The sequence below is a fragment of the Aquarana catesbeiana genome, linkage group LG13 (genome assembly GCF_042186555.1).
Source record: "Aquarana catesbeiana isolate 2022-GZ linkage group LG13, ASM4218655v1, whole genome shotgun sequence".
Classification (NCBI taxonomy): Eukaryota; Metazoa; Chordata; class Amphibia; order Anura; family Ranidae; genus Aquarana; species Aquarana catesbeiana.
The window spans coordinates 77,985,356-77,997,813 of record NC_133336.1 but is presented as its reverse complement, the minus strand read 5'-3'; the positions used below and the strand labels follow the sequence as shown (position 1 = coordinate 77,997,813).

The window sequence follows — 12,458 nt, the reverse complement described above, 5'->3', positions numbered from 1 at the left end:
TGACTGAAATTTGGGGAGTCCTGAAAATGGCGTGATTGTGTAAAATTAGAAAGCACTGTGGGTGTTATTTACTAAAGGAAAATACACTTTGTACTACAAGTGCACTTGAGACTGCACTGAAACTGCACTTGTAGTGCAAAGTGGATTTGCCTTTAGTAAATAACCCCCATTGCCACTGAAAACAACAACTTAACTACAAATAATGCTTTTGACCATTGAAAGAAGAAGCCACACATTGTTGATTCTCAATCTTTTTAATGAAAGCACAATCACATGTGCATTTCTAATAAAAGGTTTTTATAACAAACCAACATGTTTGTTGTATAACATTTTTTTTAGGTCACATTAAAAGTAGAAATTGCCTTTTAAGGTAAAACCGGCATGTTTAAAACCATAAAAAAATACACAACTCTGGAACTTACAAAGTTCAACTTGTATAGAAAATGAAGGCAATATCAGACATGAGTATTTATAAACTGCGTTTGATATTGCGTTCAGCAGATGGGGTGAAGTCACCCCTGGAAAAGCCAAATTTTGAAGATGCACACAAATTGCCTAATGTCAACATGTGCTAGCTGCTATCATGGGGGATCAATGGACGTGTTTTGTGGGTGCAACCCCTTCCTCTCAGCTACTTTATTATTGAGGAAGGGGTTGCACCCACAAAACGCGTACATTGATCTCCCGTGATGGCAGATAGCACATGTTGACACACTGTGTGCATCTTCAAAATTTGGCGTTTCTATAATATGTCAAAAAATCGTCAGAAAAAAAACAATAATAAAGCACAAATAAGTTAGGGATTTCTAGGGGTTTTAAATTCTCCCTAAAACATCAATTATGTTCTTCATTTTGTTTTGAACATCATTGATGTTTTGCTTGATGTTTTCCAAATCCCTATTACACCCCATTATCTCCCCGATGAGGATCTGGGCACTTTCACTGGTGACGTGACATTCCATTTCCACAACATCACGATCACCTAAAATATAAAAAAAAAAACACGCCATGTATTATAAATATGCAGGCATCCATCTATTACCTGAGCCTGTGGTTGCAGACACTCACCTGTTGTGGTGACTATTTCCACAACGTCTCCCTCCTCCTCCTCTGCTTGGGTTTGGGGGATTTCCCCTTCATGAGGTGGGGGGTCCGTTGTCTACTCTGATGAGTGGTGTCCTCGAGTCTTTTCTCCCCATGTGAAAAAAAATAGGTATACTTAGCACACAGATATTTGATGGCAGAAATAGGAATATGAAACATTGCTTGGAAGTGGGGTACAATTGTCTTATTTGGCAGAGTTGCAAGATGAAGAAATATTCTTTTCCTTTGTCAAGCTTGAATACTTACCTGTTTTGTACAAGCTTCACAGATGGAGTCACCCCTATAGTAGACACTGGAGCACCTGTGTGGGCCCCCTAATAAAAAGGGTATTCTGGTGTCCCACACTAGTGCTCCAGCGTCCAGATGTGTAAACAGCTGCTGAGTGTCCTCTCCTTACACAGAATCTAGTTTGCATTTCATTCTAGTTACTAACCCATCTAAACAATAAAATTATTTTAAGAAAAGTAGGCCATAAAAAAGTATTGAACTGCATCTGGACAAAACATGGTGTTTTATTGGCCGAGCGAACAATGTTTCCTTCGAACGAATAATGTGTCCATGAACATGAAAGTTGCCATTTTAAACTGTACAACAGTAAAGAAAAGCACATGGAGCAGCACAAACCTAATAAAAATAAAGAATAGGAACAGAGCACAACTACTTACTTTTTTGCAGCACTCTCCTGATCCTTCTATATTGATTGTGCTCCCTTAATTTGAGGTCCGACCACCGCTTCCTCAGTTGATCCTTGGATCGGCGTACCCCAAAATTCCTGTGCAGACTCTTCACAACTTTCACAATGATCTTGGCCTTTCTGACATTGGGGTTGGGGTAAGGTCCATACTTCCCATCATAGTCGGCCCTTTTCAATATGTCGACCATCTCCACCATCTCCACAAAGGCCATATTTGAGGCCTTAAATCTTCTCCTCCGGGATCGTGACGTTTCAGGCTCTGGGCTTTCCTCCTCCTCCTCCTCGTTGCTGTAATTATCACGCACCTGCTCTGTCTCCGCCATGTGCTTTTCCCCACTGCGCCAAACGAGAAGGTGGGGGAATAGACTAGAAAGAACATCAGGGCGGGCGGAGTTTCATGCATGCGCAGTGCATATAAAGCGTAACACGCGTGCGTCGTACGTACGATCTGTGAGCAGAGGAAGGAGTATCGGAAGCGCCGATCGTGATAACGAAGGTAACATTTAAACTTGGGCCTATACTGCTTATAGATCGAGGCCTATATTGGGACAAGATTAGGAGACTTTAGCCTGACATTAGGGTTTGTCTTGTGTATTGCAGATAAAATTTATGGCTTCAATGACCACAACTTCCACTCCCTGTTCATAGACAAATACAGGGAGCTGCCCTGTCTATGGCAGGTAAAACACCCGCATTATAATCATAAACAAAAGAGGCAGGCAACGCTGGAGAAACTGCTGGAGTTGGTGAAGCTGGTGGTCCCCACAGCAACCATCCCCTATTTAAAAGCCAAAATTGGTGGCCTGAGGAGCACTTATCTTAGGGAGCGCAAGAAGGTCCAGGATTCCCAGAGATCCGGAGCTGCAGCAGATGACATTTATGTCCCCAGGCTGTGGTACTATGAGAGACTGCAATTTCTGACAGACCAGACTGAAGTCAGGGAATCCCTCTCAACCCTTCCTTCCACCCTATCTTCCACCCCAGCTGAGGCTTCCGATGTCCAACCTGGGACTTCCAGCCAGGAAGAAGTGGAGGAGCCCAGCTGGAGTCAGGTATAGCATTGTTCTACTGATTTCTTGGCAAAACATAAATGATGTTTACTAGATGGTATTATTGATCACTAATTGCTGATTTAAAAAAGGTGTTTACATATCAATAGACAGTAGTGGGCAAAAATAACAAGAATGAAAAATGCTGGGGTCAGAATGATAGTCTTTTATATTTGTTAACATTCAATTTGCAACAGTCATGAGGTGAAAATTGTGTGTGATTGATGAAGAAAAAACTAAAACTATGTCCCTTTTTCATACACAGGAAGACCTCAGCCAGGAGGAGGCTGTGGAATGTGGCACACAGGAGGAGGCTGTGGAATGTGGCAGCCAGGAAGAGGCAGGGGTTAGTGTCAGCGGGCCCATTAGGAGCCTCATAGAATCCCAGGTTCCTCCCCTCCGCCTTCCAAACAAAAGACCCAGGAAGGGGAGTAACGTGGAGGATTCAGCACTCAGGCTGATTCAGGAGGCTTCTGCTTCCCTCAGAGCCACCCCCACTCGTGAAGAGGCCTTTGCCTGCATGGCTGCCACCAAACTGCAGGACATGCAGGAGGGCCAATGCCTCACGTGTGAGAACATCCTTTTAAAATATTAACTAAGGGGGTGAGGGGCGAAATCACACCCATGACCCACCTGTGTCAAAAATACAATGTGAAATTAACAAGAGACACCAACACCAAGCAACCTCCTTGAGATTAAATAATACAAGATAATAATGGTGTTGTGGTAACTTGACACACAAAACACACCCTATTCTGGAGTTACAAAAAAAAAAAAAAAATACAAAAAATAACAGGAGATCAGGATTTCAAAAAATAAAAACAAAACAAAAAATTCTAAAAACATCCAAAAATGTAATTCTTATCGGGAGATGTGACAAATAAAAATATTATATTTATGAAATCACGATAAATAATAAAGAAAGAAGTTTGTGAAAACTCTGTGTGAATATAAGCAGCAAAACAACTTCATTCTTCTAGCATTATAAAGAAGAAGAGAGTGCGCTGCATTAAACAATTTAAAACATTGCAGCGTGACGAAAGTGCTATATCCATTACGAACGCTAATTTTACCAGACGGAGCAGTTCCGTCTCGGAATTTATTCTGAGCATGCGCTGCACTTTGTGCGTCGAAACTGTTCACACGCGGTCGGAATTGATGCGAACAGATTTTGTTGTTGGAAAATTTTATAGCCTGCTCTCAAACTTTGTGTGTCGGAAATTCCGATGGAAAAAGTCCGAGGGAGCCCACACACGGTCGGAATTTCCGACAACAAGCTCCGATCGCACATTTTCCATCGGAAAATACGACCGTGTGTACAGGACAATACAGTAAAGAACCCACTACGTAGTTTAAGGTTAAACCTCTTTTCTTCTAATTTTAATCAGTAGCCACGTGTCTTATTAAACTCCCTTCCGCAAAAAAGTTTTATCCCTATTGTGGGGTCACCAGTACGGTATTTATAAAAAAACTTCCTTCCTTAGATCTAGTACATCCGTCTGAGCCAATACTCCTCACACGGACCACATTTAACAAAGGCAACTTCATAGTTTTCTCCGTTTAGGTAATTTATTAAAATGCCCCAATTAAAATACACTTACAAGAAATCAACATAAAACAGCGTGTCTAAAGGCCCGTACAGACGATCATAAAATCAGAAGTAAAATTTCGTCCGATGAACGATCTGCTGATTTTCGGTTCGTTAGTATGATGGTTTCGACAGCCAATTCCGAATTTTCGGACAGCAAAAACTGTATGTGCAGGCTATAACATTTTTGTTGTATGTGAACACAACGCCTGATTTTTGTTTAATTCAACCAAAAAAAATCGTAAGAGCTCAGAAACTAAAGAACACATACAAAACAATTCAACACATTACATCACTTCTGAAGTTGAAATCGGTCAGATGAGAATTTTCGTATATGTTGAGTAACCTCTTCACTTTCGATATGAGACTATCATGCAACAAAAACTGACAAAAATGTGTCCGATAATCTGATCGTGTATACCCGGCATAAATCACCAAAAGATCGTCACACTGCTCACCACACCATTCGACTTTTGGCAGCTGTGTGACGTAACAGACTGAGCTCCTTCCTCCTATACATATATTTCCATATGATTGGCTTCTTCAGTAGGACCCGTCACACAACTGCCGAAAGGTGTGGTGAGCAGTCTGACGATCTTTTGATGATTAAAACACGCTGTTTTATGCTGATTTCTTGTAAGTGTATTTTAATTGGGGCATTTTAATAAAAGACTTAAACGGAGAAAACTATGGAGTTGCCTTTGTGTTACATGTGGTCCGTGTGAGGAGTATTGGCTGAGACGGGAGTACTAGGTCTAAGACCCCTTTCACACTGGGGCGGTGCGAGTGTTAGTGGTAAAGCACCACTAGTTTTAAAGGTGCTTTACAGCTGTTATAGCAGCGCTTTTTGACCGCTAGCGGGACTCTTTTAAGCTCCCGCTAGTGTCAAAAGAAAGGGTTAATAACGCCCCTGTTCGGCAGCGCTTCCCATTCATTTCAATGGGTAGGGCGTTTTTGGAGCGCTGTATACACTGCTTCTGCACCGCTCCAAAGATGCTACTAGCAGGACTTTTTTCCCGTCCTGCAAGCGTACCACCCCAGTGTGAAAGCACTCGGGCTTTCACACTGGGATGGCATGAGAGGCGCTTTTCAGGCGCTTTACAAGTGCTATTTTTAGCGCTAAAACACCTGAAAAGCGCCTCCAGTGTGAAAGGGGTCTAAGGAAGGAAGTTTAACATCCACTTCAGAGGGACTGGCGGGAGATGTAAAAAAAGTCTGTTATTAGCAGGAGTGAGGTGAGCGGTCAATTCACCTGGTGGTGGCATTATTTCATCTGTTTAAGAAGATTTGATTTGCGCACGGCGATAAATATATGTATAAAGGACTCTTATCTATACACATTTATATGTTTGTTATGTTCATTTACTCACTAATGTTTTTTTTTTTATGATTCATTAGTAATTGTTTGCAGTATAGGATATTCAGCAGCGCCGCATCATAAAATGTATATATTGATTGTTTCCTAGTGTGGTGAAATCACTAATAGGTGTTCAGCAGCTACTGAACATTATTTGTTACATAGTAATTTGAATTGTAACTTAGCAACAAAAGCCTCATACGAGTTAACCACTGCAGTAAGAATTTGATTTACAAACATTTGTGATTTTGTACAAACTCAGATTTATATGTTATATTTGTCATGAGTTTTTTTCTTGTAAATGTAATTTTTGAAAACTCTTTATTTTGATCAATTCATTAAGTACAGCAGATTAGCGATAGCAAGAGATATTATCGAATTTAAATTGTCATGGGTTTTATTTAACAGTGAGATTGAAAAGATGTAATTGTTCCCCAAAAAACGTTTCACATAGTGGCGGTGAACTAACTCCTCTCTTCACTTGTGTTTTACCATTAGCTGTCACAGCTGAACATAAATTCTCTTCATAATTATCTTTATCAAAAGACTTTATGATTGCTGGAAAAGCACTAAAATCAATAAACTGACTCATCCACAAGCTTTGATTTGTGTGTAGTGTGATTTACACTTATTGCTCAGCTACTTGTACAATCTGCTTTCCGATGTTTCCTCCTTTCATCATGGACAGGAAAGCACCTGAAAAGGTAAACATATCTCATGAATTATAAAAAAAAGTACATTGTATTCTTTCATCTCACTGTCACATTATAATGACGGTTGAACAAATTTTGCAAATAAAACCCACACACAGCATTTTGGGGTGCACTCACACTGGCAGTTTTAACTGTGCCCAGTCACGGTTCACCCCTTGGTCCAATTTATTTGTGTAGTGTGAGTGCGCCGAACCGCTCCCAGGAGTGGTTAAGCATACCGTGCCCAGGACTACTTGGAGAATGTGGTCCCAGGCATGATTCTGTGGTCCAGTATGGTTTGCTTCAGTGTGATCCCCTTGACAATATCTGTTTGGATGAAACGTACATCTGGGTGGGGCGGAGCCTGCGCTGACGTCACCCACGCTTTGTTGGAGCCGGCACCAGCAGGGTTCTTATTGCTCTGTATGCTTACAAGAAGATACTTTGTGAGTAGTTTTCTTTGGCTAATGATGAATAAATATTTACGGTACTACACCATTGGAGGCTTATCTTTTCTTGCCAAGTTATTCTGCGTAGCAGGAGAAGGATATTACAGTGGAGTCCCTATGATAGCTGCCATCCTGTGTTCCCTTATCGGATGATCCATGCAATTTCACACACTATACTAGACCTTCTATAATTTGTGGTCTAGCTATTTGGTAGGACTGGGCTGTGTGTGCTGAGGTGGGATCACTAATCACATTTTGCTAGTTCTTGTGAAGGAAATGGCGGACACTTTTTTGTGAACACTATTCACTTGGTCACTTCATATCATTTTGTGGACTTATTTATGATTTACAAAACACTTGTCATTTTTATTACTATACTGTGATTATTTATGAACATTATTTAATCACTTGGTTTCATGCAATACTTTCACAGCGAAACTGTTTTCAGATTTATGTAGCATTATGCATTTGTATTTTTATGTTTCTGTTACTGTTTCTGAGTGCTACTGTGAGGATTCATTTGGATTTTATTTATTTTTGGAAGCACCAAGCGCAGTTTTGTGTTGGTTAGATTGCTTCAGTGTAATGCAAATCATGCCCAAGCACAGACTGCGGTCTGGATGGCAGAGGTGATGATGTACTGTGCCTAGGAACACTTGCGTATAGCCCAGTGTGAGTGCAGACCAGTGAGGAAGGGCAGGCAATCAAACTCGAGCACAGTTCAGTTCAACCCTGTACCCTTAATGCAGAGTAATACAACGTCTCTGACAATGAAGCTATACAAGGATCATCCTACTCCATTGACATGGAGGGCCTATGTTCCAAAGCAATATAGCTGGGCCAGGGGTAAACACACACATGTGCGTAAGGTAACCTGCCAAACCAAACAACAAAGGATTAGGCGGATGAGGATTGGTTCATTCATCCACTAGCTTCTTAATCCTCTCTGTGCATCAAGCTCTGACCACCTCAATGGGTTGCACTGTCACTGGTGTCAGGTTCCATAGTTTTCATGCATAGCTTGTTTTTATGTATACTTTTTCTTTATGAAATGAGCAAACCCTCACAAATTTTTTTCTTACTGAAAACTGTTCATATGACACATAACAACTGTACAAGGGCTCTAAACTGAAATGCCAAACTCTATAATTGGAGAGAAGAGCAACTGAAGCAAATAATTTCTAAGCAAAACATTACTGGTGCCTACAAGTTGTAAAACTCAATACCAAACAATTGTGATCTAATATGTATTGTATTCTATAAATTAATTATATTACGCATTTCTTTTATTATTTATAAACAACATTAAGTGAAAATTTTGGATAAAATCTATCAACCCTACCCAAATCATTAGGTCTTATCAGTCAAATTTAGAATACAAAATGTTTTTTTTTTTTTAAGAGAAGACATTCACATGTCAGATACTTAAAAATCTGAAAACGTGCTTTACTCCTTATTTAAGCTGAACCCTAGGTATGAATTTTATTGCATAGTTAAATTGGTCCAGATAGGACCATTGTAGGTATACATATCTCATACCATACATCCCCTTTGGAAGCTGCAAATCATTGATGTAGTAGGTGCTACTACAATGATAGCAGTGATCTTCTGAGTCCTGTGCCGAGCAGCTTCCCTTCTACATAGTAGCCACAGGGGGTCACTCGGCAGTGCCAGCATCCACGGAACACCTTGAATGCACTTCAGTTAATACAAGATGTGCTCTGATTAAATGAGTCAGGCCAGTGATGTTGCAATCTCCACCTTGTCCATTGTATAACCCTCAGTTTTTGTAAAGCTGGGCTTGGGGAGCAAGGGCCGATGTAGTCAAACACACAATGGCCAAAAGAACCAAAAATATTGTACATGATTTCCTTCTTATACCAGATGGTATCCTTCACCTCCATCGCAAATTAAATCATATAACAGATGAAAGGTAAAGTAAAGTTAAGCCCCGGAGCCTAGGAACTAAGTGTGGGGGCCGCATGACTGGGGGGACGCTGTTGTGTAGGAAGGGGAGTTGTGGGCTGAAGGACTAAGGGGGGGTCTTAAGTTCATTTAACTCAAGGGGGGGGGGCTTGCACAGTCAGAGCAGAAGGACTAGAGGAACACACCGGACAGAACACACAGGACACAGGACAAGCGTCATGCCCCGGCCGCGGGGGGGTGGGAGGAATCCCCACCATAGACGCGACCCGGCCAGGAGAGAGGAGTCTCCATCCTCATCCAGGCACGCAGGGACAGTGCAGCAAGAACAGGCGGCGGCACGTGCGGAGCCTTCCGTCCTGCGCGGGGCAGCTCGGCGGGGGAGAAATGCCGGAGTGGGTACGGGCTACCACCTTAGGGCGGCCGCGGCCATCGCTGGGGGAAGCGGAGGTCCAGTGGCAGAGGACAGTAGGCACAGAGTGGCAGCTGCTGTCAATTTCACCGGCAGCGGCAGGGTGGTCAGGGGGATGGGCGTCCTGTTACCTCCCACCCGCCTGCTGCCCCGCCAACAGACGTGGGGGGTTATCAGTCCCCCCCCGGCAAGCCCTGGGGTGGTTGGGGCTCCCCCGGCAGTGTCGGCTCCTTTGCAGGTGAGTTTGGGGGTGGGTGCCACCCCCCGTACGGCAGTCTCGGATGCAAGTTCGGGGGCGGGTTCTGCTCCCTCAGAAGTGGGCGGTACTTCCAAGGTGAGTTTGGGGGGGGCGCCACGGTAGGGTCGGTGAATGCAGACGGGATTCGGTTGGCGGACACGGCCCGCTACGAGGTGTATGTTTGTTACGAGGGCCCTCTGGGCGCTCACTTAAAAGCGGAGGTAAGGGAAAGGATCTGGAAGGGTGACTACGGGGAGATCTTTTTGCTGCTGCCGCTGGAGAAGTTTAATTTGGATAAAGTAAAGCCGGACGAGAGCAAAAAGGAGGAAGAGGAAAAGAGATGGTATTGTCTTATTTCACGGACGTTTGCAAACTGGATGCGGGCGTTCAAGCTTGCGTTATTGGGGAGAAGCTCCTAGCTAGTGTTATTGGGGAGAAGGTGCCAGAACATTGTTCAGCCCTGTTTTGTTATCTTGATTCTATTAGTGAGGCCCAGAGGGTGTATGGGGGGGGTGGCGTGGCTGTGCTATGATGAGCAGTTGTGGCAGAGGAAGGCAGTGAGACCAACATTGTGTTGGGATCCCAAGAACATTGGTTTGTGGATGAAGCTCACGACGCAAGCCAGAGTCGCGCCGCAACCCTTTCATGGGGGGGGCCGGGGGTGCCCAAGCCTCGTCACCATCGGCCAGTAAGCGCAAGGGGTTCTGTTGGCAGTTCAACGAGGGCACCTGCAAGTTTGGAGGATCATGTTGTTTTAAACACGAATGTTCGGGATGTGGGGGTGCATATCCCCAGTCTAAATGCTTCAAAAAAGCGAAGAAACCAGGCGACGCTGGAAAAAGGGAAGATGCCGGTGAAAGTGGAAAAAATGGCCCCGTACCTAAGTAGGTATCCTAATAGGGAAGCGGCGAGGATGTTGTGGTTGGGCTTTGAGGAGGGTTTCCCGATACCCAGTGAATTGGCGGAAGTCCCCCCTGTTTCTTGTAAACTACAGAAGGAAGTAGCATTGGGCAGGATGGCGGGCCCATTCAGGATCATGTTGTTTTAAACACGAATGTTCGGGATGTGGGGGTGCATATCCCCAGTCTAAATGCTTCAAAAAAGCGAAGAAACCAGGCGACGCTGGAAAAAGGGAAGATGCCGGTGAAAGTGGAAAAAATGGCCCCGTACCTAAGTAGGTATCCTAATAGGGAAGCGGCGAGGATGTTGTGGTTGGGCTTTGAGGAGGGTTTCCCGATACCCAGTGAATTGGCGGAAGTCCCCCCTGTTTCTTGTAAACTACAGAAGGAAGTAGCATTGGGCAGGATGGCGGGCCCATTCAGGGTACCGCCATTGGGGGATTTAGTTGTATCACCATTTTGGGCTGTACCCAAGCGTGAACCGTATCAGTTCCGGCTCATTCATCACCTCTCTTACCCGAAAGGAGGGTCGGTGAATGATGCTATTGATCCAGCGCTGTGCTCAGTGTCTTATGCCTCCTTTGATGAGGCGGTACGGTGGGTACAGCGGTTTGGTAGGGGAGCGCTTATGGCGAAGACTGACATTGAGTCGGCCTTTCGTCTGTTGCCAGTTCATCCGGATAGCGTTCCTTTTGCTGGGTTGTTGTTCGGAGGGAGAATTTTTTTGTGGATAAATGCCTCCCTATGGGCTGCGCCATATCCTGTTCTTACTTTGAAGTGTTTAGTTCTTTTCTGGAATGGGAGGTCAGGGATCTATCAGGCCTTCATTCGATTTTACACTATTTGGATGATTTTCTAGTGATTGGCCCTCTGGACGATCGTTCCTGTTTGACATTGCTGGCCACCATCCGCCACGTTTTTCAGGTTTTTGGGGTACCGTTGGCGCAGGACAAGACAGAAGGTCCAGTGCCAGTGTTGAAGTTTCTGGGTATCGTGATCGATATCGAGCTTATGGAGTGCCGGCTTCCGGGAGATAAGCTGGATGATCTTAAGGCGTCAGTGGCAGCGGTAGCTCGCCACTCAAAGGTACAATTGCGTGCGGGAATTACAATCCCTACTGGGGAAACTTAATTTTTCGTGACACATTATGCCAATGGGTAGGGTGCTCTCCCGGCGGCTGGCAGCCGCCACGGCTGGGGTTAAAGCCCCGCATCATTTTGTTTGTTTGGGTCGGCACCACAGGGAGGATTTGGAGGTTTTTGTAGCAGTATAATGGGAGGTCGTTTTGGCTTGGACTGGCGGTACAAGCACAAGAACTGGAGCTGTTCACGGATGCTGCGGGGTCCGTGGGATTCGCAGCATTCTTTAAAGGGTGGTGGTGTGTGGAGCGGTGGCCAGAGCCATTGGCGGGGTCCCAGTTGATAAGGAATTTGATATTGTTGGAATTGTTCCCTATTGTGTTGGCAGTGGAGCTTTGGGGGGCGGAGTTCAGGGACCGGAGGGTTCGTTTTCATTGTGATAACCTGGGGGCAGTTCAGGCAATCAACTCACTGACATCGTCTTTGTTGCCAGTGGTGCGTTTGTTGTGACATTTGGCACTGCGGTGTCTTATTTTGAACATTGTTATCTGTGCTGTTCATATACCAGGTGTTGAGAATGAAGTGGATGATGCACTCTCTCATTTGCAGTGGGACAAATTCCGTCAGTTGACTCCGGAGGTGGAGCGGATTGGGGTTCCGTGTCCCGCTTGTTTATGGGACCTTGTAATGGTACCGTGATGGCGTTGGTAAGACGGTCGGTAGCGGAATCCACTTGGAGGTCATACGAGCGGGTTTGGCGTGAGTGGTACGAGTTGGTGAGTAGCATTGGGGGTTGTTAGGGCACTGAGGACAGGCTCCATGCATTGCTTTATTTTCTTGGTAGGAATTGCGAGGAGGGAGTGTCAGTGGCTTCTTTGAATAGCAAGATGGCTGGGTTGGCTTTTATGTTCAAATTGGGTGGTGTGGAAGACGTGACTAAGAATTTAATTGTACGAAAGGTGCTACGGGGTTAC

The 12,458-nt window shown here is 44.4% G+C and overlaps 1 protein-coding gene across 2 annotated transcripts in view; it reads right to left on the bottom strand.

Moving 5' to 3' along the window:
* Positions 1 to 6,096: 6,096 nt before the first annotated feature.
* The window catches only part of LOC141117664 (prostaglandin reductase 2-like), a 57,845-nt gene continuing 51,483 nt past the window's right edge, over positions 6,097 to 12,458 (bottom strand). For both annotated transcript variants that reach the window (XM_073610629.1, XM_073610630.1), the window contains exon 10: positions 6,097 to 6,488. In XM_073610629.1, the coding sequence (XP_073466730.1) occupies positions 6,421 to 6,488 (68 nt within the window). In that variant the 3' untranslated portion in view covers positions 6,097 to 6,420. The remainder of the gene's footprint in view (positions 6,489 to 12,458) is intronic.